This window comes from Lepisosteus platostomus, chromosome 14, assembly GCF_059453375.1.
Source record: "Lepisosteus platostomus isolate fLepPlt1 chromosome 14, fLepPlt1.hap1, whole genome shotgun sequence".
Taxonomy (NCBI): Eukaryota; Metazoa; Chordata; class Actinopteri; order Semionotiformes; family Lepisosteidae; genus Lepisosteus; species Lepisosteus platostomus.
The window spans coordinates 25865594-25891307 of record NC_142624.1 but is presented as its reverse complement, the minus strand read 5'-3'; the positions used below and the strand labels follow the sequence as shown (position 1 = coordinate 25891307).

Sequence of the window (25714 nt, the reverse complement as noted above, 5' to 3'; positions counted from 1 at the left end):
GTCCATGCATATCAGCATCATTTGTACGGTATATACAGCCCTTATTTTTAATTTTCTCTGAGTAAAGGGAGATTAACAAGTTGAAGGCAGCACCTACAGGTGTGCATTAGGATTGACAAGTAATGCCATCACAGAGCATTATTTTTTGCTATATACAGTATAAATAATAAAAAAGCTCAAATGAGGAAGAAACATAGCATATGTATATAACATAAAAATTTAGAAAGCATTAGATAATGAAAGGAGAAGAAATGAGACCCACTAACTAGTAATATATATTATCAATGTCATAGATAAAGAGAAACCTAATTTCCCTCTGTTTTGGTGTCTTTACATGTTTTAAAGACGTCTGTATTTCTCACCCTTAAATCGTGGATCCCGTAGCCTTTGCGAAGAGTGATTTGAAATACTTCCAACACACTGAGAAACGCTGCCAGACGGCACAAGCTTTGCTTTCCACTTCCGCCAACCCCTATCAAAAGGGCATTCCCATGCGGCGCCTCCAGAATCCGGCTGATTCGGCATCTACAAGGACAGAACCATAGGAGTCACGGGCGCTACATATATTCTGAGGTTTGGGTGCCCTTGGAGAATGCCCATTCGTATTTCGTGAACACCTAAACCAGCATCGAAAACAAAAAATCCTCCATAATATTATATCCAGAGAACAGGACAAAGCGCAGTTGAAAATGTTCCAATCTGATTGTTGGGATATTGGAAGGAACGTTTGTCAAACTATTTGCTGCTCAAGTGAGTGGGGTTCAAATCCTATTTTTTGTACACGTGAAAATATTAGCAACCTGTACCAATTCCCTAGCTATATTTTAACTCGAGCTACATTCAGTAACTTTTTTCATAAACATAGTAGCGGTATAACTGACAAATTAACACTGACTCGCAAACAGCATTTATGAAGGACAGACGGCTCAGAGAAGTACAATCCACACACAAACCTAGAGGAGCATCATCCTGAATCTTATACTGGTGTCTGTAGTGTTAAGTGGAGTGACAGTACATGATTCCCCCTCGAGTGGGATCCCTTGCACAGTTGCACTGCAAGGGATGTAGGTACTCATTTGTACAGATTACAGATGGGGGGAGGGGAGCAGCTGGGGTAAAGTACATCAAGGGTACATCAGTGTGTGCAGCAGAAACTTGGCCCCACAACTTTACAGCTGTTGGTGCAAGTTTGTTTGGTTCCACTTCATAAATGAATGAATTGCCGGGTATACACATTCACAGGGTGGGGTGTTAGTTCTCATGTTACATATTGCACACTGCTCAAGTTACCCATGTAGTCTCTAACCACTAATACAAAGCAGAGGACGTACATGTGCTGTATTGCTTCTTCAAACAGAACAAGGTTCATGACAGCGTGTAGCTCATTGTAATGCTCCAGAGCCTCAGTCAAGGTCTTATGCAGTTTCTCCCAGTCAGAAACAGGGAAATATCGAGGCTCCCCGACTCCCTGGGCAAAGTGACAGTAGATAAGAGGCTGGTGGATAAACATGTGTTCGTCGACTCCCTAAAAACAAAAAAAGTCACATATTTGATTTGATGTATGCAAGCAAAATTAATTACAGTTCAAACTAATATCTGTAAAGTCTTAACCAATTCCAATTGAATTACCCAGTTATACCTTGTAGACATTTGTCTGTGTTCTACAGCATTTCATTTTTAATTTAACCCTGCTCACGCAACAATTCTGCACTTCCAATAATTCTAAGATCAGTCAAAGGTAAAAAGCAAATACAGTAACTGTTTTCTACTCAGATGTGTTGGAGAGATCTGTTTATACAGCATGACTACAGTGATGTGGTGGAAGAAGTATTATGATTGTGGTTACCTTATATTGATTAGAACTTTATTATTAATAGAGTTGACTAAAATAACAGCAGCGACAAGTATAATTTCGTTAAATAATTAACGAATTACATGAACATGAAGTTTAAAACAGCTGGCACTTGTCTCTAGGTATTCACAGAAGATGTACCATGATGGCAAGTGGGTGCAAAATTGAAGAAAATCATGTTGGTAGCATCCTACCTCAAAGTATCTTTTCCCTGTGTCGATCAGAATTTTGTTGAAAAGCTCGACATCTTTTTCCTCCATTAGTTTGTCAGAATAAACCCTAGATGATTCATGAAGCCATAAGTTCACTAAATCAGTTGGGTATCTGACACATTCTGGGGAAGCAAACAGGATCCCCTGAAAATATAATTCCAGGAGACTTTTAGAAAGTGACTATGAACCACATACAGTATTTTGAGCATAAAATGAATTCTTTCTTTGCTTTGAACCTTTTGAACACAAACAGAAAACCCATCTTTAGCTCATACCACAAAGTGAATGTTTTATCAGTATTACTGTTAACTGTACTGTAGGTCAACACATGCATTTAATGAGAAAGACAAGAAATTTACGTACTGAAATACACAATCTAAAAACAATCAATTTTATATGAAGCATAGAAAGGATAAAGTTCTGAGTTATCAACTTCTACTTCTTACAGATACAATAGACATGTGTTATACTCTCAACACTTGTGGAGACAACAATGCTGCAATGCACTGTATAATACATCTCACAACCACTTGTGACTTCTCACATTGAGTTTTTGAAGATATAACCTTATTCACCAAGGTATTACGTGATTAAAAAATACTGCCCGCTCACAGTTGCAGCAAGAGACAGGAATCACGAATCCAATTTAGCCATGGCGGAAACTGACAGACAGCCTCGGCAAATCTGAAATTCGCCAAACAGACTGAAGCGCCTAGCAACCCATTCCAAAAAAAATATAGTACCTGAAAAATGTTGGACAAATCCCTCAAATTAAAGATGTAATGAAACCGAATGGCCGTGGGCAGGAAGTTCTGGGTCATTTTCTGATGCAGGCAGATGGCGGCCTGGATCAGAGTACTGACGGATTTAGTGACTCCATAGCAGAAGCCCCCTTGCTGGAAGTGGGTGCTCAGGATACTGCTGTAGATGGTGACCAAGGCATCAGTCCCAGGGAAATGCACAGCAAATACGGAGAAATGTCTCTGGAAATACAACAGGATGGGAAAAAAAGGGATGAGTCTGTTTTCCGATTTCACTTTCCACCCCTTCTTCCTTGTTGGTGGCGCGTTACCGTCTTAAGGCCAGCTAGATCTTGAGTGCACACTTTTTGATGTTGCTTCAAGCAAGCAGGACTTGTTTGTTCCTAGTTCTCAACAGGGTTTTTTTTTGCAGAAATCTAATTGCTAAAACCTCTCTGAAATGGTTATAAACAAACCCCCCACTAATGTGTAAAATGTAACGGCTTCACCACCCTTGTGGTTTTGACCTGACAGGTTTATTTGAGTTGTCGCCTTCACACATAAAGAAATGTTAGGTTAGTGTAATGACCTGGGATTGCAATGGCACATTTTCTGTGGGGGAAAAAATCTTCAAATAAAAAACAAGGAAGTTTTAAAACAGTAAGAACAGTAAGGTACTATGCTACGGGCTCTGCCTTTGCACTCTGGCTCCTGGATAGTCTTTTCTGCAGTGCTCTTCAGGATTAACAGTCTATTTACTCCGATAGAGGACAAATGGAACCCATTTACCTGAAGTCTTGGATTCACTGAAAAGCTCCCGGCTGCAGGATTCATGCAGGTGATATACTGGCAATTGTGTATTTCTTTCAGAACTAACTTTTGCCTGTCATACCTAGACAGAGGAAAGAGCACTCATTTACGATCCAGTCCTGGGCAGTTAAGCGACTATTTATTTTTTTAATTTTAATTCAACTCGGTATTTATTAGGTTTTGAGTCTAAGATCTATGAGTCACAGCACAAAGCTGCCACATTTTCAAGGATACTGAGATTTTATTGGTAAGGCCATCCGGCATGAAAAACATTAATTTTACTAAATACACATTATCTCTGTCAGTTTTCCTTCAGCACACCACCTCCCTGTCCGTGCCTTGAAGCCTGACCTCGTCCTGTCTGCTTTTTTCCCCTTAATTTATTGATTGACTTTGGGGAGACGGCTGGAAGATAAGTAACACTGCAAGCTGCAGTAAAGAAGGTAACGTGCAGGTGGATCTTATTTGTGCATAAGGATATCTGTATTTTACAGAAAACAAACAAATACAAAAATAATTCTGTTCAGGACTATGGAGGGCAGAAACGTGGGAAAATATTTTTTACAGGCAGAAAAAAAACAGAAATTACCTTTGTAATATGCACAGGCCTTGGTTGTTGTTCAATCTAGTTAAATGAGAACTTCTGTCTTACTGTCAGAGGCTCAGTAGCTTAGTTTGTTTTTGTCAGAAATGACCGGGGGAGCACAGGAGTGATTGGATGGCCCGCTCTCTTATTTGTAACCTTTCTTATGTTCATAAATTCTTGTACTGCTGTCGGGATAACTCAGACTCTTTCCTCTATCATGTAAAGAATTGTGCAAACACACTTACCAGTGGCTGTAGTCTAAATGCTGTCTAATGAGAGTGTGTGGTTGGACAGTGCCATAGATGTCTACCTCTGGCATGTTTAGATCATCAATGAAATAAATTAGCCTCTTGGTGCCTGGCGGAGCAAAATTTCTTCCAGCTTTTTTCTCAAGTGGTTTTTCAAGAACACCTACAACAAAGCGTTTTTATAGTCACTTAAGAATCATAACATTTACATGAAACACTAAATACAAATCAGCTGAGACCCAAAACCTGCTAAACACCAATGCCTGAAAAACAATTATTTACCATAAACTGCCATAAGTGTACATGAAGTTGCATCAATTAATAATAATTCTGAAATCAAGCAATTAAAAATTATTTTTAAACCATTTAACATAAACTTAACTGAATATTTTTTAATTTATATTTATTGTTTTTTTAAAAAAAAACAACAACAAAATCTTAAATACCAGCTTATTATTCAGATCCGGTAGGTTCCAATTTAAAAAAAAATGTGAGCAGATTTAAAACAACAACAGAAAAAAAGTTTTCAATTTATATGCACATATTCAACTAAAATCATTAACTAGAAATGCTCCTTATTAGAATCTAGGATTCATACTCTGCAAGGCATGCAATTAAATGTTTTCACGCAGAATTAACTTTCAGATCAGGTATAATGAGCACATTACTAATAAAGGTTAAAACACAAGGGGGGCATCCTGCAGCAGGCGACAGCTCAGTGGCCTGTGTTGTATTCTCAGACGGACAGCGTCACTTACGCTGCAGCATAGCTGAGGTGGTGTAGTAATTGAAGGGAACTTTGGCCACCATATAATCTTCGCACAGCTTGGAAACCTTATCTGAAACCAAGATCGTTTTCCCCACTCCCGCGTTCCCGACTAACATGACTGGTTTGCCTTTCTTCACTAGTAAATCCACAAAATACGTCAGGCAAATGGTTTCTGCCGAGTGCACCAGAACCGTCTGTCGAAGAAGAAAAAACAAACCTCCGAGTGAATTTACAGGTCATTCACAAGAAAGCGCTCCCGTCGAGTAGCTTCAGGAAGCTGTTTAGCGGAATGTGCGCAGTAGAGACATATTTTAAGTACAATCTCACATTCTACCCTGTACTCGAGGATGTGTGTATGTATACATACACAAATCTAATTTATACAGATGTCTTAACACATCTCTTGGAAAAGTCCAGATCTTAAACTGACTCCCATTCGCAAGAATAAAATAAGTATATGTTAAATGGGATGGCTGCATTGCATTATCATTTTGTAATGCTACAATCGGAGTTTAGAACAACCTTTTACTCCATAAATCATTCTCCAAGGGAAAGATGCTTTCCCCAGCCATTATTTGTACCTACTTCAATAATCCACATCTAAAAAGTACTATTTATGAGGACAGAATAAAACTATTTATTATAATGCAAAAAATGGCATGCTCATAAAAGCATTTTATCATACAGAAAAAGGCTATGAACTATATAGATCCACACCTAAATCTTATATTATTCTAATTAGAAAAAAAAATAACAACATGCAAAGTGACATACAGTAGGTAGTTTTAATTTTAATGCTATTAACACTGGTCAATCTTCTGTCTGCGGTTTATCCCAATACAGAAATCTGGAAACACTGAAATGGTATTTATAAAAGGAGTATAGATTAGGTAAAATTGTCCTATATTCACTGTAGCACCTTAGATTAATCGAAAAACGTATTTGTATATATTAAAAAGAAACAATCATGGAACAATCTGGGGTGTTTTTCTAAATGAAATAAAAACAAAAATAAAAACAATGGATAGCCAGTCAGGGGTGAGTGAATGGGTGAGAAAGATGGCCATAAAGAAGTAAATCAAATTTAAAGTGAATGAGCATAAAGTAAGCAAAAGGGTTACAATAGACATACCTGTACAGTATATGCTGTGCAAAAAATAAGAAAACAGACAAGCTGAACTACAGAATATGCACTTGGGTTTCTTTAATTTGAGCAACCATGTGACCAATTTTTTAGGTATTCTGGAGTAAAATGAATTTTCCTTGTAAGGTTATTGTAAAGAACGGCTTTTGTAAAGCAAATGGAGAGCAATCTGCACAAAGATCACTCTGTAAACTTTTTATAAGCCTGAACTGCAATTTTCTGCATTTAAACTTCGCAAAACTGCTGTCCCCCCACTTTTCAGGTAAAGCGTTAGTTCCTGGTTATTGTATGATGAAATAATCTACATTTTTTCCTCAAAGGCGTGATCCAGTCAACAAAGCAACCTATTTTCACTTCTCTCACAATGTTTCACTTCGTTTTTCTGCGATAAGTCTGACAATATTAAGCAGACCCCTCTACATCTCAGAAAGGTTGTCATGAATAATGTGATATAGGTGGGCATAGACCAAGAAAAGCTAAATCGTAACTGGAGGCTGACATTTTTTGATTTTTAACCATTACAGAGTTTTTATAAAGCTGCAGTCAATTTATTTTATTTATTCTAATGAAGAGCATTAGGACTGCTGTACTGCTCTGTGGCAATGCATTGATCACATCATTAATCACACTTTGCAGACAGTCACAAATCAAGTTCTAACAGCAAGTACTGAATCAAGGCCAATGAAGCATAAACTCCTTCACAATTTATGATCTTTCAAATTGCATCTTTTCAACCATTAAATTGCAAGATACCATAAATTTTTATCTTCTTCACTTCAGTCACATTATTGATTCTGCTGTGTGAAATATAGAAAAGCAGTAAATTCAGGCAGTTAGACAAAATTTAAGCCTTGTCTTCAGAAAAGAAACTGAATGGCACTAGGAAGGCTGTTAATTTGCCATTGAGAACAAATACCAGGAACAATAAAATTTAAATGCCCAACAGGGATTTCAAAGAACAGAATCTTTCTGAGCTGTAGTCCTTTGCAACCTTGAATTCTTGTCAAGTGTTCATTTGAGTTCTGAACTGCTTTAGAACCTTTCTAAATGCAATGTCTGGAGGTAAAGTGCTGTGCTATAATACAGAGCTATAATACAATAAAAAGAGAAATTTGTTTTAAATGAAAAATGCAAAAAACAAATTGAGAGAAGCTGAAAACAAATGTAATCAAAACATGTGTGATTAATACCTAATGTATAAATGTCAAATATAATTTAGAAATTATGTATATTATTCTGCAATATAGTCATATTTTTATTTTCTGTTCCTTCATAAATAAAAACAAAGGTGATTCTCTTTAATTTCATTAAATATAAATTGCAGTAAAGTTTGAGAAGCACAGCTTGTTGCATTAATGTCAAGTGTACAAATTAATGCTTTTTAAAAAAGCAGTTTTTTTTGTTGTTTTTTCCTTTTTCTGTCCCTCACTGATGTAGTAATTGATCATATTTTTGTTGTGTGTTTGTTACACTATATATTGAATTTGCACCTACATTATGACCTGTTGTATTTATGCAACCTAATCTGCAGTGCAAAACTCTCAGACATCTTTAGCTCCATCAGATGTTACAATGTATTTAAGTTTCAGCATCAGAAATGTCCTCAAAACCTTCAGTGCTATGTTCTACTTTTTGTAACAAGGTTAGTGATTATTAATACAGCTTGGTTTGGGTGAGAAGAGAATTTCTTGTTTGTCTTCAAGATTGAGAAGAAGTCAGTTTTGCCATCTAGCAATCTTTAACTCACATTCACAAGGTAAACTGTACATGAGCATCCAATATAGAGTGCTCTAGAAGTTGACCCATCATGTTTGCCAATCAAATCTAAGTGCCACATTGTCAGGTGGTCCTTGTCATTAATGTCAGTCTCCATTATAACCAGAGTATAGAAATGTGTTTCTGCATAAAGAAGAAAACACACAAGAGTGACAGAGTGGAGGAATGGAAAATGTCAAAGACTTAACAGCAGTGCATGTTAGGCTGCCTGCTAGCAGACGCTGCTGATGGAAGAATATTGCAAGTAACCAAACAAGCTAAGACAATCAATGATCTCCACTTACTGTTCTGAGAAATTACAGTACCTGTAGAGAAACATCAGGCTCAAGTTCAAATGGAGGGATCTTGTCAGCCCAGGGTGCAAATTTCTTGGTATGGGGGTCAATGAAGTAATCAAACACAGTGCCTTGAGAGGGAAACTTTACTGCTCTCATCTCTTTTGTCCACCAGCGGCTGAATTCTGAACGATAATCGAGAAGCTAGGGGAAACACAAAAACGTCCTGTGATGATGCAGTACAAGCCGCAACAAAAACATGTAGGTTCCCACATATGCATTCCATGCGGTTTGGGCAAACTTTTAAAACGAACGGAAGCAAGAGAAGAGCCTTGTGCCTTGCTTTTGAAGAGTTTAAGGCATCTCGACGGATCTTCACCATCTGGACAGATCTTCACTTCAAACGACATGATCATCAATACTGACAGGGAATCACCCTGCTTCATCTTCAGCTAGATTTATCAGAAGAGGTGAGTTTTAATCCAAGGTGAAGCAATCTGCTGGTCTTTTTCTCTTATTAAGGAAGTCTGGCCATGCATAACCAAACCACATACAGTATAGTTGAAAGTCGCTATCATGGACACCGCTGATCACCCAACTTACACGACAGAGACATATGCCAAACCTGTTAAGAAAGGTCCCTGCAGCAGTCACAGGAGAGCATGTTCACTGTTCCGCAGGCTGAGGAATCTTGAGCTTCCCAAGCAGTGATGTCACTACAGCCTCATGTGACCCTATGAAACCTGTTTCATATGGGCACTCTCTATCAAACCAAAAAAGTGCAGCATGGTCATCTTGACTCAGATCAACAAAACATGCTGTACTTTAAACACAGCATTACCGCTTAAGCTTAAAAAAATAAAATGCTACAAAACTGAAGGGGCAGTCAGTTGGGGGTCATAAATCAAAACCACATTCTAGCATTGCAGGCAAGTGCATCAATATATTTCCAAAAGAAGTGGACCTGCTAACAAATGCGGCAAACTGGTGTGATGTGCACCACAGACAGAGGGCTTGCACATCGATGACTTTGATGGGCTTAATCCTTATATTTCTGCTGATCTGAGGCAATGATTACACAAGTGCGAGTGCTGTAGGAGAACATACTCACATGGTCCTGGAAGAGAGCACCACCGAAAGCCCAGACGCAGGCAAAAACAAAGTAAATTTCATAGACCTCCCGTGGTGAATCTGGAGGAGTGTTCTCAGGGGTCAGCAGACAGTCCAGCAGAGAGCACAGTGTCTGACAAGGAGAAAAGACCCATACATCTCTCCATGAATCCACAGTAGACGGAATACTTCAGTGTTCGGAAGGCACAAAGTGTTAGTGATCATGCTTCTATTTTTACAATTCAAATGGACAATGAAAATCATCACTCCCAGTGTAGTGTTCAGATAGACCGGACCATTCACTGGATCAATAATGATTATTACAGCGGTAGCGTTGCTGCCTCACAGCCCTGGGCCCTGCTGGATAGGCTCTGGCTCTCCCGTGACCCAGAATTGGATGGAGTGGTTAGAAAATGGGCGGATGGATTATTCCTGCTATAATTAGTAATCTATTTACCGTCATTCAAAATGACTTACAGTATAACAAGAAAGAAAGAGCAATACCAGTTTCGTATCTTTTTACAGCTAAGGAGACATAATATACTAAGTAGCTATGGCTTTTTACAGTGTCTAATTTTACGTTAAAACATGCTAAGCATTTCCAGGTTCATTTACTGGATAGAAATGTATCATTACAACAATATCTAGAGATTGCAACAACTAATAGACAAAAAGTAGAACTAAATCTCCAGGTTTTGTGAGTAAAACAAGAGTAGCAAATGAAGGATGAACAAATGATTCTTGAGAGGGAAAGGGAAAGAGCTGCAAAGTGTTGCCATCCTAAATCCATTTTTAATATTGTAGCAGCCTAGTGCGTTATCATGCAATTAAGGCATAAAAAATGAGAAACTCGGAAACAGTTTATTTTTAGTGTCATTTTAAATAAAAGTTCTACTCAGTCATCTTCTTGTGGTGTTAATGGGGAAATGGGTAATACGTTCATAGAAGAACATATAGTGCCATACTGTAACAACAATTTGGAGAGTGAATTTGAGAAAGTATAGTAATTCTCCATACTGTAGCATAACAACATTGATGTGAGAAGTGCAAAACTAATTGAAGAGTCTGAGTAACGAGAACCATCATCTTAAGTGAGACCTTCAACTCTAGGAGGTAGCCACAAAAGAGAGACAAAATCCAGGAAATTAAACTTGATGAATGCCAGAGATGGGATTGGAGCTACTTACCTGCACCATACTGTTTTCAGGAATTGGTGTAATTGTTTTCAGATTACATCTCACTTGCTCCAAGCAGTAAGGAACATACTTGTCAAACAATATAGTCAGATTAGCTCTTTCTGATTGAGCCTGTCGAGTATCAATCCAGCTAGTTACATACCTAAAAAAGAAACAAAAGCAATCTGAAAAAGACCCAATTACGGGAATAATACAGCATGTGTCAAATCTAGTCAGCAGGTACTCTTAGAGGATTAGGTTTAACCCCTTTTCAACCCCTGGTATCTTCTTGCATTTATATTGCTGTGAAAAGTTTAGACTCGGCTCAAGGTGGCTACAGTAGTTGGGATTTGAATTGTGTTCTGTTTTTGCAATTACAAATGAAGGTGTATCAGTGGATATGTTAGCAGTTGCCTTTGTTTTCAGTTTAGGTGTATATCCAACCCACTGGACTATCTAAAAAAAGTCCTCTGTCCTTTGCTGTTGTGTGTCATTGTTCCTCTCGATACAATACAGTAATAATCTATTTCCTTAGGCTTTTATTTATTTGTGATGGTGTCCATTACTTCAGACACAGGGTCATTGAGAGGATGAGCAAGATTTTTGGCTCAATTAAGCTGCTAGAAACCAAACATCAAAGATTGTTAGAACAACCTATACTTTATAATCCTGTTTATTCTCTCTGTTCTTAATTATCTATATTCGGATATTAATTTCATTTCTACAAGACATCTTTAAAGAAGATTGCGGATGGGGATGATTTTGTGAAGACATTTGGCAGAATTAATAATGCAGCTTTGAGAATTAACCTTCAGTAGCCTGGCTTTGGGAAAACAAGTCACATTTTCTCTGGTTTCAGAATGTCTACTAGAAAAAGTAAGAACTACTCCATTCAAATGACCTGCTACAACTGCTCATAATGTGATTGTTAAGCACACTTACGAGCTCCAACCCAGGTCCTGAGGGTTGACATACAGGATGCCTGCTCTGGAGACAGTGGCTGGGGTGGCTGCCCTCAAGTGGCTGATTTCAAATACTAATCTCATAGAGGACGTCAGGGATATCCTCTCATTGCTAGCCAGAGTAAGGACCTAAAAGAAGTGAAAGAATCATAAGTATCATAAACATTAGATTAAATGAATGTGTATTCATCATTTCTGCTAGTGGAAACCTGTTTTTTCCTCGCACTGCCACTGACAATCCTTGCTCACGTTGGCACTGCTGAGGGTTTAAATTAAACATGGTTACAATATTACTCAAATATGCCACCACTGTAACAACTGGAACAGTTACGTAACGTTGTTTATAAGTCCTTCCAAGGAATATGTTGGAACAGTTCGCAGCTAGCATGCTTTGATTAATAAATATTTCAAACAACACTTCACAAGAACAATATAATCTCTGGGAAGAAAGAAACCATCCCTGCAGATTGACAGATTTTAACAGAGGAGGCGGCGTAGAAAAAGAAGAAAGAAAAACAGGAACAGTCTAAAATGACAAGTCTGCATTTCTGGTAATGCGAACATCTGGGAAACTATTAGGCCCTATCTACACTCAAAGGAAATCCTGATTATATTCTGCTTCCCCACACTTGACTCGTTTTATCATAATCAACTAGTTGGTTGGACGGTATTTTGTCACCTGGAAGGAATAGTTGTGCTAACCTTGTTATCATCCATCACAGTGTTTAGAGACTCTATCCACATGGGGTCAATGTCTCCGTCCAACACGATCCACTTGGGTCCATCATGAGAGATACGGGACAGTTCTCTCATTGTTGAAGAAAACAAACCTACAATATCAATTGCATTTCTGTAGGTGTGATTGTCTTATTTGTCTGACAAATATGTATGTCCAAACAAAAAAGAGTTGCTTCTTGTTCTAAAAACACAATAAACAATACTTTTTTTCACATTCACAGATCCCAGAGACCTGGAAGATAGTATATTTCAGAAAGAAGTAACCACTTTTGCAGGAACTGTTTTAGCAGGCTGCATTCTGTATGAAATGCGGTGGCGCACATTAAAAAAACAACTACAGAAGATCAATCATAAAACCTGAGCATCCATTTAGATCATTCAGAGAAACAACATTTTGTGCAAACTTAATCCATGCTAGAGTGAATGCTCAATCACTTTTCTAACACACACACAGATATCTGGCACAAAATAGTATTCTATTCCTTGATTCCCTGAAAGTGTATCAATTGAACATCGGGCAAAATGAAATCCACTGTGACAGCATACAAAATAAAAAAAACCAAGCCATACGTGTTGTGATGTGACCTGTCTTACCATCTTTCCACTCCCTGGTGGAAGGATGGAGAAAACCAAACAGCTCGTCTGTTGTCACAGCTTTCGGGTTGATGTCGTTCCAGACTGGTTTTATTTTGATGTTGGCATACGTCTTGTGGAGAGTCTTTAGAATCTATATAAAAAAAAACACACTTTTCTCTACAAACAGCTGAGGCTAGAGTTAAGCAAAGAATATCCTCAAAATGTCTAATTTTACATTCATGAAACACTTGTTGTGTTTGAAATCTACATTGCACTACAACTATAAAAGAATAAATATCAAGTTAAAAATCAAAATATGAATGACATCTTTCACTATTTCTCTCTATATAAGTAGGCAGATTCTTACTAACACCATATTTTGTACACAGTAAATCTCCAGCATGTTAATTGGATGACAACAGAACTTAAATTCAGCACAGATGGGGACAGTGTACAAGCGGAGAAAGGTGTGCAAATAATGGCTTTGGTATTCCAGAATATTCAATGTTTTTCAGGCTAATGTCCATTTCCAGGCAATTCACAGTACCTGACTTTTGCCAGTTCCTGCACCTCCCACAACAAAGACTGAATGCCTCACTTGCAACAGCTCTTCCAGCTGTGTCACCTGCACGTTAGGAGACAGGTAGGGAATACATTACATTCTTAGGGGACAGAGCAGGTTGAAGTCCAAGAGCTTCATCAGGATGACATTCTCATTTTTAGTTCAAAATAATGTTTCAAACCCGTGTTTCGGAAGGACCGGTTTTTAAGGAGCTCTATGCTACGGTATAGGCCCTGACTAGCTCTGTTGGTAGAGCATAAGACTCATAATCTCAGGGTAGTGGGTTCGTGTCCCACGTCGGGCGCAAGGTTCTTTAATAGCTCATACTGGGCAGCAGACAAGGATCATGTTTCCGTGACAACAGCAACAGCACCAGCACTATCTGCGCGGAAGAAAGGCCTGCCAATCTACCTCCGTATCTTGCCCTGAAAACTCTGTGGATAGTGATGGGGGAGCTATCCATAGGGTTGCCATGAGTCGGTACTGACTTGATGGCACTCCCCATCCATCCATCCATGCAGTATAGCACTCTGTCAGAGCAGGGGGGAGAGCAGGACTCTGAACAGGCTTTTGTTTGTGCAATGCATTGTGGAGCTATCCTCTTCTTATTCAAACTCCAAACCTAGCATTGCCAACAGCAGGGTAAGTACTACTTGGAGGAGTGATTGGGCTCTATAGCGAGGCATATCTAGCTGAACGAATTCCACAAGACCGGGTGCAAGGGGGCCAGCTGTGCACCGCATGTTCTGGAAGATCAATCACAAGTGCCTAACAGCACACCCCAAACCCGCACAGGCTATGCCCAATCTGAAAGGCCTGCAGAAGGAAAAAGCACTACACCCGGTAGATACTCTGCTTAATGTTAATGTTCCCACAATCAGCAAAAAGAACGAACGCACCTACAAAAGGACAGAAACAGGTCTGAAGAAAATATGATTATAGCACAACACAAGGGTTTTATTTAGAGAGATCAAGTCCTAGGTGATTGCAACTTTACATGAGGCAGAGTTGGTTCTTTAATTTTGAAGTGCTTGCATCTGTTTCTGCGTGCAACTTCACAGATAAAGGCTAAAACTTGAACCACTTTATGTTTATAGCTAAGGGCTGGAAAGACATTAGCCATATGTTGGTGCTGATGGCATCAAACAGCGAATGTTAAAGCCTCTATCCGATTCACAACAAACTAAGCAGAAAGCCGTTATGCCCACCTTCAGGGTGAAGTTTTCCTCTGGCTGCAGGTGGAGCTCAGCAATGGACTGGCGCACCATCTGTTCCAGAGCCAGGTCTCTCTTTCGGGGCACATTCAGCAGTGGAAACAGGTCACTTATTAGGCCCAGGAAGATGGGCACGTCGTTCGTGACTATTTTGGGCAGGTTGAAATCCCGCAGGGCACGCATCAGAACCTGAGAATGGGAGGGAAGTTAATGTTAGAAAAACAAACCATAACTAAAGGCATAAAATGAACAAACATTATGAATTTATCATACTCCAACAATTACAACCCATATGGCTTGTTAAGCTCAATCTGCTACCTCCATCTCCATGGGATAACAAATCAAGGGTTTTTTATGCACAACAGATTTGCTGTAGGTCTACCACTGAGTGTATATGTCTGGGTTTGGCAACAGAATTTTAGTTTGACTGTGCTCTCAGCTACTACAAGACACTCTGTGGAAAAAAAAACAATGTATGAGGAAAATAGACAACAGGTGTGAAATGTTTAAGACACTTCACTAGTGCAGGGCTAAGTTGACACACGATAAAATGAAACTTGCTTTAAAAATACTTTTTTTTTTTTACTGTTGTTTGCAAATGCGACATAACAGTATTTAAGTACAGGAATATTTTCCATTTTCCAGTAATTCTTTAATGTAATGATTCATTTCCTAAGAAAACTGTGGTAGAAAGTAAAATCCTTAATCCAATAAAATAAAAAAAATAAGAGGCGTTTTTTACTCCAGGCGTTTTAAATCAAAAAGATATACATTTCTACTCTCTCCTGGGAAAAAAAATGTTGATTTCTAATGTTATGCTTCAACACGGTGTAAAAACAGGTCCTTATATTAATAATTGAGAAAATTAAACAATACTTTTGAAGTCTAAACTGATTTTTCTTTATTTAACAATACTATTCCATTTACCTGATCTTCAGGCCTGCTTCTGTCTTCCCTCTTCAGGGAACCAGCCACTACTAACACTGACTTTACAGCCCTCAAGCCCCAGTCATAATGATCCTGGAATAGAGTACATTAATTCAATCCACTGGAGAGAACACAAACACTACTGGGAAATCTCTGTATGTCAATGCACGTATCTGCCCCATACCTGCTTAGACAGGAGCTCTCGACAGAGTGTGTACAGGCTGATGAACTTCCGGGCTAGCAAGCGAGCGTCAATGAAACCTTCAGCAACTAACATTATTTCACAGATGAGCTCAAAGTCTGGAATCACCATTGCACAAGGCCTGAATAACAAAATGTCATGTCATGTCATTTGTCGAACCGCTTTATACCATACAATGTCGCAGGAAGCCGGAGCCTACCCGGCAAGCAATGAGCACAAGGCAGGGTGCACCCAAGTGCAAGCCAGTCATACATGGGGACAATTTGGAGGCCACGGTAAAGGCCGGGGGGGGGGGGGGAATTTGGCCCAGACTCCGGGATAACTCCCTACTCTTATCGAGAAATGCCCGGGGATCTTTAATGACCACTGAGAGTCAGGTCCTCGGTTTAACGTCTCATTCGAAAAACAGAAAGACTAAATATAAACAGTATTTATGAATAGATACAGTATGGAAGATAGTAAATAATATATTTCGTTTTGGTTCTCAGGTCTTGGTCCAAGGCCAAAAAATAACCTACATCCTTCAGTGTGTAAGGAATGTAAATCTTCATATTATATGTCAGGCTTTCTCCTTTTTTTTCCAGGTGAAATTGCAGTCTCTTGGAGAAATTCTTGTCAAATCCCCACCTGAATAGTGCTTTGAGATTCTCCGGTAGCTCAGTTCTTCCAGCATATCCAGGATTGAGTGTTATAAATATCCCAACCGTGGGTTTTAATTCTATTTCTTCCCCAAGGAAATGAAACCTAAATGACAAAAATCACAAAGAGGAACAGGCACAGATCAACTGAACTGTGCAATTTACACAAAAAAACATCTAATGTGTGAGTAGGAGAGCCACTAATGCTAGCAGACCTTTGTCTCTTGTTTCGAATGGCATCTTGGATGGTCTTTACTTGTACAGCAACAACAGACAGGACTTCCACAGATATTCGATTAAACTCATCAAAACACCCCCACACTCCCGTCTGGGCCAGGCCTTTATAGATGTTTCCAATTGACTAAAAAAAGAAGAAGAAACAAATACTTTAAACTGGAAATGCTTCAGTATTTAAACTTAAACGACTGCTTAAGCAGCCACAACCAATTTTATGTGAACCACTGGTCCTATGTCACCTATAAAACTATGAACCTATAAAAATGTGCAAACAACTCCATGTCTGATTGAATCATAGAAGTAATTAAAAGTTGTAAGCAGGCTCACTTTGTTAAAATGTGGGTGCGAAACAAACAATAAAAACACCACAGAAACCATACTCCCTCATGTACAAAATATAAACTGAGCACAGAAAAGAAACTCAAAAGAAACTAATTGCTTTATTTACATGTTTGTTTTTTGAAAAATGGAGAATAGAGATTTAGGACATTGATTAAACATTTTTGGCATAATTTTGATGAATCTGATTAACCTGCTCAATGTCTTGCCCAATGAGAATCAAGAAAGAAAAATATAGACAGTATGCCCAGATTATCAGAAAAACACTACCTTCTTGTCATCGGTATGTTGGAGGCTGGGATAAGTCAACACACTGTCGCTCACAGCCAGCGATTTCTGAACTGGCAAGATGTTACAGGGAGGAACAGCCCGAAATTGATAGGATACAATCTCGGAAACCACAAGTCACAATACAGTACATTCCCCTGATCATTAACTTTCATCTTTCACGCTGCCAGTTCCACTGCATCAGAAATGCCAGGTCACATCAACATCTGTGATCAGCTGTGAGCAGTGGAATCAAGTCCTCTTCAGCAACGAGAGCACCAAGAGCATCTTAATGTTGTATGTGAGAGAATATGGTGCAGATATCCTAAATGTTATAATAAATATAAATAAAATAATGGGGCTGTGGTTCTGCGCCTGTGGCTGGAAGGTTGCCGGTTCGTATCCCGCAGCCAGCAGAGGAATCCTACTCCGTTGGGCCCCTGAGCAAGGCCTTTAACCCCAGCTGCTCCAGGGGTGCTGTATAAATGGCTGACCCTGCGCTCTGACCCCAAGCTTCTCACCCTGTCTGTGTGTCTCATGGAGAGCAAGTTGGGGTATGCGAAAAGACAGATTCCTTATACAAGACATTGTATATGGCCAATAAAGTTATTTCTTAAATTGTTGTGCATAGCAGACGCATCAATGAGGATTTCCAAGTGTGATGATCTTGGTAGGAGGGTCTAGGCAATACAGAACCCCACTTATAGTGATTGATAGCAACCTAGCAGCATGTCATTACACTGATCAAGTTTTGGGATCAAGGTCATGATATGGATACCCTTTTCAATATTTGCAGGATGAGCTGGGGTGACCTTAGAGCAGACAACAACTGCTTCCACAAGACAACATCTGCAACCTTGTGAATAGCATGTTTCCCAGTTACAAAGCTTGTGTTTGTTGCAATGACAGAAGTGTTTTTAATTCACAGTACATCCTCTGCTGTGGACGAAAATCAGTATCGTACATTAACCTCTCTCATGGGTCTTGAGTTTACACCACAGCATATGCTGCCTTTTCCTCAAAACTTCGTATATGTGTTCCTGCTATAAATGAAGAGTGTCTTTTGATGCTCACTATATACAGTACACAAGGGTTTCAGAGGAATTTGAAATGCAGAGCAAAAAATAAAAAAAGATAGGAACAGAAGAGAATTGTGTTGTACAAATGAATGAAAACTTCTTTTACAGAAAATCTTTAAAAGTTATACAGTTACAGTATTCTATTATTCCTATCCTTTGTCTATTCTTGTAGATATTTCTTGCTAGCAGCTAAATGATCCAAGAATTCCATTAATCCTTTATTCTAAGGATCCCCCTGTGTCAGCTTTAACAATGTGATTATGTATTGTAGCTTGTTCCAGATGGCACAGATTCTCTTAGTGAATGAGTGCACGTTCACGATTGGCTACCTTGTAGTCCATCTGCTCAGAGCAGTTGAAAACGTAGACCATGATGCCCAGAGACCGGCCCAGGTCCTTGGTGGTCTCAGTCTTGCCGGTACCAGCAGGGCCCGAGGGAGCTCCACTCATAGTCAGGTGGAGTGACTGAGTCAGGGTGATGTAGCACCTTCAAAGACAACATGGACACTTACTGAACAGCAGAACAGTCCAACCAAGTCATCCCCCTGCACTTCAGATATCACAACATCTCTTCTACAGTCTTAATAGCAAGTATGGAACGTTCAGTTGACAATAAAAACAGTTTCAAAACCAAGATAGGATAATGATTTGATAATGACAGGATAAAGACTCAAAACAAAGATAGGATAATGACTCTAACATGTCTGCTGGCAACATCCATAACAACCTCTATGTAATGTTCAAGAATCAGTGTTCGTGACTTTCAGATTTTTACCACCAATCCAAATAAGTTTGTTTAGCTAGAATAGTGGACATGTCAACCAATCTAAGCAGAAAGAACAGAGTCGTGCAGAATAATAAGGATGTGTAAGCTACAAGCAGCTGCTTGAAGAGCCTAAAGCATTTGTTTACATTGCATGTGATAGTGGTGGGGGGGGAACAGTGTACTGTTGGGACAAAGTAACCTTACTGTAGGTGTAAAAGTTGCCTACAAGAGAGATGTTCATTAGTTGTGATACTAATGATATTACCAAACTGTTGCCACTAAGAGACATTTTTGATTCTGAAACAAGTGAACACTGTATAAGGGGGGAAACAAATGAAAGTATAAAGAATAATACTGACATAACACCTCTTCGGGTTTCTTCAAGGTTTTGAAAAGGGTGATCCTCTGTTTTGCAGCAAAAGTCTCAGTCTGTTTTTTTCCCCCTCATACCAGCCCTCCTCTCTTGGTATAATTTAAATTTGTCATTCTGGACATAATTTTAATTTTACCTGATTAATTTTACCGTAATCAGTGAGCTGTATCAGAGGGCAATGGAATACCAATCATCACTGGAAATAACTAATTTATAACAACACTTTTGATTTGTGAAGTGAAATTTTAGTGACCATTGGACCTTGGGCAAAAATACACTTTTTAACGATTTATGATATTTTAAATTAATGATATTTTAAAACATATATAAAGCAATGTATAAAGTAACTCTATACGTTTTGTGACTGGATAATATAAAATAAAGAAAACGTCAAATGTCTTGCCCCTGCTTGAGTACAAAATGCACTGCTTTCAACAAAAACCTATGAATGTAATGTAAATTTCCAGTTAATTTGGTTCAATCTTAACTCTATTATTACCTTTGAAATTTTACTTTCAGGTGGATTCAAAACTGTTAATCGTGGTGATCCTGTTTAAAATAAATTACTAGTTAATTAGTTCATAATTTAAGGTCGCAGCCTTGCATAGCTTGTGTCCTTGGGTTCAATTCCAGACTTGGGCTGCTAGCTGTTTGGAGTTTGTATGTTCTCACCCTGTTAACATGGGTTTTTGCTGGGTCCCAGCCCATAAAACATACTGGTGGGTTAACTGGTTTCTAGAAAATTGGCCCTGGTGTGAATATGGACATACTGTATCTATGTTGTATCGTGTATCCTGCCTTATGCCCATTGCTTGCCGGGATGGGATGAATTAGAGGAAGCAGTTCAGAAATGGATGGACGGATTATTTTTTGTTTTTAATTTTTAAAATTCCATACTCCTGGTTCTAAAATATCTTGAAAAAAATATCTGTATTTCAGAAATCACGTGCATTGTCCCTTGTGTACTGTATCTAAAAGTAATCCTGTTAAAAAATATGCGTTACAGGATGTTTTTAATCCAGACTACACAGTGCTGGATCGTTAACATTATTTTTGACGAGTCTAAGTATTGCAGTCTTACCTGTCTGTTAGAGGAGTAATGACAAGCCTCAGGGTGTTTCCCAGGTACTCATAAGAGTATTGAAATTGAGCATCACAAATATTTACGTAACAATGCCTTGGGTCCTCATCCCAGCGGTGTCGTAGCTGGGACAGCCAGGCGAACGCCTGTCCATTAGTCACCTAATAAAAAGACATCGTCAAAATCTCAGGAGCCTGCTGGGTCACATCACTGAAGAAAATAATACTCTCTCTGTGCCAACTCTAACAATCAATCCTCATTTCTGACCAGAAAGGCCTTAGCAGATCTGAATTACAAAATAAGCATTTAATGCAAGTATGATGAATATAGAGCCAAGTGTGTGGGATCATGTGCAGTCTTCCAGGGCTGACTGATATGGCTCCTGGGATTCCCCCAGTCTTAGTTTCACTCCAAGTACATCTCTCTCACTCCCCCAGTCTGAACAGACTCCCTGCTGGGCTCTTCCCTCTCTCACTCCAAACTCACTTCTTGGCGCACGAGATTCACACAGATAGCAGTCAATCACAGAAACAGACCCCGGAGTGTATTTTTATTCAAACTATTCAGCCATTAAAACCTTTATATGACGAGGTTTCTTGACAGAAAACACTGTATTATTGTCTCAGCTTTTATCCTCAACAGTAAGTCATATTAAGTAGAATATTTTTGCTGTTAAAACTACAAATAAAATATATGTTGTGAGAGACTAGTGTTTTATTCTAGAAAATTAAAAATGAAAGGTCTTTTTTGTTGAATTATCAAACCAGATTTTTATGTGATGAAGGCCAAAAGAAATGAAAATGAAAGGTCCAATAATGTCAAGGGAGGAAATGTGGAGGCTCCCATTGCAGTCTCAAGTTCTTTAAACTGCTGTCGGGCCAACAAACCAGATCCATGTCAACAGCTGCACAAGGCCAAGTTTGATGTAATCTTTCAACAAAAACACTAACCGAAAGCAGGAAATATCTTTATCTGAAATTGTAGACAAAGAATCTTGTTCCCAAAACATAAGACCCTTAAGACACTCTCAAAATATGTCCATAAAGGTAGACACCTATAGACACTCTACAGTCCTGTGTGCCTAGCATAGACACAGGACTAGGAACAAGTTCCTACAAATGGAATCAAGTTCTGTAAACATATTTTTTTGTCCTCCCCACCCCTTGCCTCATGGGACACTCTAGGAAAGCTTGGCAAAATTCAGACATAAAAAAACAAAAACAAAATAGAGCCAGGAAGCTGATGCTAAGATTTCAAGTCCTGTACCATTGTCACTAAAATATCAGCTAGAATGTGAATCCTTTTATTTCTTCAAAGTAGAGAGAAAGGGAAATTACCTGTGAGGTGTTATAGGAGAAATAGAAGAAAGCGCATGATGTGTCTTTTTTGTGAATCTGGTGCAGCTAAAGTCCATGCCTGAGCCATAGAAGCTTATAGGGCCAGAGCTCATCCCAGTTTCTTGAGCATTAAAAAGGACTGGATCACATGTGATTCCTCCCTGGATAGGACACTGGTTAATAACTGAAATTATCCTGTGCTAGTTCGAGTCCCCATTCACACAGCTGGGAGAACTGGTGCTGCTGGGGTATGGTACCTTGCTTAAGAGTAACAGCAGTGTCTCCTGCAGGGACTTGAACCCATAATCAGTTAAGAGCCCAAAGGCTTACGCACGACACTACACTAGGGGCATATCAGTACAAATTAAACTTTGAAGTCTATATGGACAAATTAAGTATTTTTCAAGTACAAGATTAAGATTTGTAATAGTTAAATTGAACAAATAGTGATGGCACAGCAAAGGAGGAGAAATAGAAAAGGTCAAATTCAGCAGAACTAAACCCACACAAATTGTTCACATTGCAGAGTGGAGTGTTTAACATGCGGTCTCTTCCTTTTCCAATGGCTTTAGAAATCTCTAAGAAATCAAGCAATCTTAAAGGAATCCTATTACATTATCAAGTAAGTGCTGATAAATAAACAGTTAGCAGCCATGAAAGCAACCTCCATAAATTCTAACTGTCCTCTCCATCGCCTGGTCCCACAGTGCCAGATTTGGAGAGGGATTGTATTTATCAAGAACCTGGCTAAATTGCCTCAATCACATCTCTCTGGCAAACCCACTATACAGGCTTTGTCTCAACAGGGCTTTTCCTGCAGCTAAGAGGCCTTACCAAACGTTCAAGGCACTCCAACTATAATACATGAGTATACAGTGTCTTTTGTTTTTTTTCTCATTGTTTATCCAAGAGCAGTTCCATTTTAAGATAAATTACTGAATAATCGACATTTGGGCTTTGAAATCTGGAACTCCATTTGTGCAGCAATTTGTGAATTAATCACTGTCATCTCAATTTTTACAAACTGCATGTGGTGTCATTCATCCCATTTCAAATGGATCACAGACAGAAATGAAATGAGAGGAATATCCAAAACAAACACAATGGGACTGCTGGAAAAAGAAACTGGAGCTCAAATTCAACAAACTGGACAAACCAGTCACATGAGGTCTACAGTATATTTCATTCTTTAAGCTGCTATATGTGTGATTGTATTGATTTTGTGGCACTGATGGCCAAGTTGAGAGCATTGTGATCATCACTGGAAAATCTTCTTAAAATGTGTCTACTATATAATAAAGAACACTTTTTATGTACTGTATACATTCTTCTTTCTATCAGACTCACAGCTTTCTCATTAAAGAAGGTCATAACACATCACATTATTGCCCTTTAACAAGCATAATCCTTACGATATAATACGGCACACTTTTCTTCAATAAAATCCTGAACCGGAGAACTGTTGTGTGGAAGGCAGTTGGTAAATGCAGCTTAAACAGAAATGGTACTACTTCATGTGCAATTTAATTGATATGAAAGGTGAAAATGAATAAAAATCAAAACATGCTGTCATCCTCTTATATGAGCAGCAGAAAATGTCTTAAGAAGGAAATTATGCTTTGTGTAATGCTTTTATGCTTTAAATGCATTAAGGAAACTACTACAATAGAATTACCTTCTGTGCTATGAGCTTGGCTACAACGTCTCTAGCATGTACATCAATTGTGCATATTGTCATGATCTTCTGACGATCGCCAGGGGTGAGGTCTCCGAGCAACATGTTGATAAGAGCATTCAACTGAGCAATCTGCAAAAATAATTGGACTTCAATACAGATGTAAGGCAATAAAACAAGTAAACACAGTTTCAATAACCCCTTCCATGGAACTGCAATAAATCCATTGTGAAACAGAGAGCCTTATTGGACTCAAATAAGGATATATTAAACCTGACAGCTGTGTTGTTTTGAATTCTTCAGGTTTATGAAGGAGAATCTGAAACGTTTTGATTTTCCCTGATAAATCTATAGCAAATAATGTTTTTCAGGGCATTTCTCAGCTGTCTCAGATGTGGACGTTTATTAACAAAGTGAAATTTGGAGATCCTGGTTAAACATTTATTATAACCAATTGATTTTTTTTTATCCATAGTGAGCAGAATTTGTACCCGTTCACACAGCTGTGCAGTTCACCTCACTCAGGGGTACTACAGCAGTGTCCTGCCTGAGATTTAAACCAACAGCTTTGGAGTCAGGAGTCCAAAGCCCTCGCCACCCCACCCCACTTCCTAGAAAAAGAAACGCACCTGTTTCCGATTGTAGTCTTTCAAGGCCGTCTCAAACCCTTCTTCGACACGATCAAAGGCTATTCCCACATCGGTTGCCCACCAGATCTGGCTGCCAGTAAGGGCAACCTGGGCAGGGTAGTCAAAGAGCCACTGATCCCGAGGCTTGTCTTCATAGGCAGCCACAGCCTCCATGATCTCCTGCTGGACTGTGCAGCGCATAGTCTCCTCTAAGTGACTCAACCAGCGCTCTGCCTGAGGAGAGAGATATATGCCTGCTTGGCGAACTCTTAAGAAATTATATTGCTGTTCGGATCCGGTTCCTGCCATACAGGCACTGTGATGAATGGTAAGCTAGACCTCCAAGTGCAGGGGCTCAGAGAGACTCAGAGGAATTCGGGTGAGGTGAAGGTTTGCCTTAACTTGCGAGGCGGACTAGCTGAGGTGCTCAGAAAGAGTACTCAGTGATAGTGCGGCTCAAGGGGGAAGGTGGCATTGAAGAAAAGAAAAAATCCCTGTGCAGTCAGTGCCCTGCATCGAAGGAAGAAGTAGCACTTCATTTCAGAGAAGAGAAACAGAGTGTATCTCAATGTCAGAGCACTGGGCAGGATCTTAAATAAGAAGCTCAATTGGACGATGAGGGAGCCCCAGCCAGGGTGTAACAATTATTCCTTTTTTTTCCAACACACAGATGTCTGGGATGGGCTTTGTTTCATTGTGCATGATATCATATGAGCCAAGAAAGAACCCAGGCTCTATTTCATCCTGGTTTTCAAACCTGACCCAATAACCCCATATACAGCCATCAAAGTATGAGGGTACATAGTACAAAATTGGGCAGTTAACAGTAATTGCGCAATCTCTAAAACAGAAGAAGTCAAACTCTTATGTTATTGTTTCATCGGTCATGACAAAAATGCTAATTTGTTGTGGGTGATATATTAGTCTATGGGCATTAGTCACAGGTCTCTCAATATAAGATGAGACTGGACTGTCATGATGGCATTACTGCCAGGACTCCCAAGAGTGTTCAGCTTTTAATCTTTTGGCATAGTAGGTTTGTTTGTTATGTTGATTGAGTGTTTGGACATACAGAGACATTCTGATTCCTGGGTCCAGCAGCACACATTACACAGATATGATTGATGTCTATCTCATTCTCGCAGGACGGACAGAATCAAAACCTTCTAACCTTTTTTTGCAGGTTTAAAAGGCTTACCTGGCCTTCACACACACAGGGCTCCGAGAAAGGCACATACTCCCCTTCTCTGCTGAACATCCCCACCGCCACCATTCTTCCTCCTTCGTCCTCGCTCTCTTTAAACTTCAGATCGGCAAGGTTGTCGAAAAGTTTCAACAAATGTCTTGTCACCTGATTAACAACAACAAGACGGGTCAGCTCCCGGGAATTCATTCCTATCAAACACATGAAACAAG

General features: G+C 39.2%; 2 protein-coding genes across 2 annotated transcripts in view; both read right to left on the bottom strand.

Annotated features, from left to right (window-relative positions):
• The window catches only part of LOC148649089 (dynein axonemal heavy chain 11-like), a 39789-nt gene extending 30134 nt beyond the window's left edge, over window positions 1-9655 (bottom strand). The window contains exons 1-9 of the mRNA XM_088605280.1: window positions 9524-9655; window positions 8443-8616; window positions 5207-5411; window positions 4446-4611; window positions 3594-3696; window positions 2808-3047; window positions 2047-2208; window positions 1332-1525; window positions 363-525 (exon numbers count right to left, since the gene is read on the bottom strand). Of these exons, the coding sequence (XP_088461406.1) occupies window positions 363-525; window positions 1332-1525; window positions 2047-2208; window positions 2808-3047; window positions 3594-3696; window positions 4446-4611; window positions 5207-5411; window positions 8443-8571 (1362 nt within the window). The 5' untranslated portion in view covers window positions 8572-8616; window positions 9524-9655. The remainder of the gene's footprint in view (window positions 1-362; window positions 526-1331; window positions 1526-2046; window positions 2209-2807; window positions 3048-3593; window positions 3697-4445; window positions 4612-5206; window positions 5412-8442; window positions 8617-9523) is intronic.
• The window catches only part of LOC148649088 (dynein beta chain, ciliary-like), a 30591-nt gene continuing 14328 nt past the window's right edge, over window positions 9452-25714 (bottom strand). Inside the window, 15 exon segments of the mRNA XM_088606673.1 lie at window positions 9452-9655; window positions 10764-10860; window positions 11640-11788; window positions 12362-12489; window positions 12992-13124; window positions 13521-13598; window positions 14744-14938; window positions 15677-15769; window positions 15861-15999; window positions 16732-16877; window positions 18768-18924; window positions 20658-20818; window positions 23670-23801; window positions 24299-24532; window positions 25497-25649. Coding sequence (XP_088462799.1) covers window positions 9452-9655; window positions 10764-10860; window positions 11640-11788; window positions 12362-12489; window positions 12992-13124; window positions 13521-13598; window positions 14744-14938; window positions 15677-15769; window positions 15861-15999; window positions 16732-16877; window positions 18768-18924; window positions 20658-20818; window positions 23670-23801; window positions 24299-24532; window positions 25497-25649 — 2199 coding nt within the window.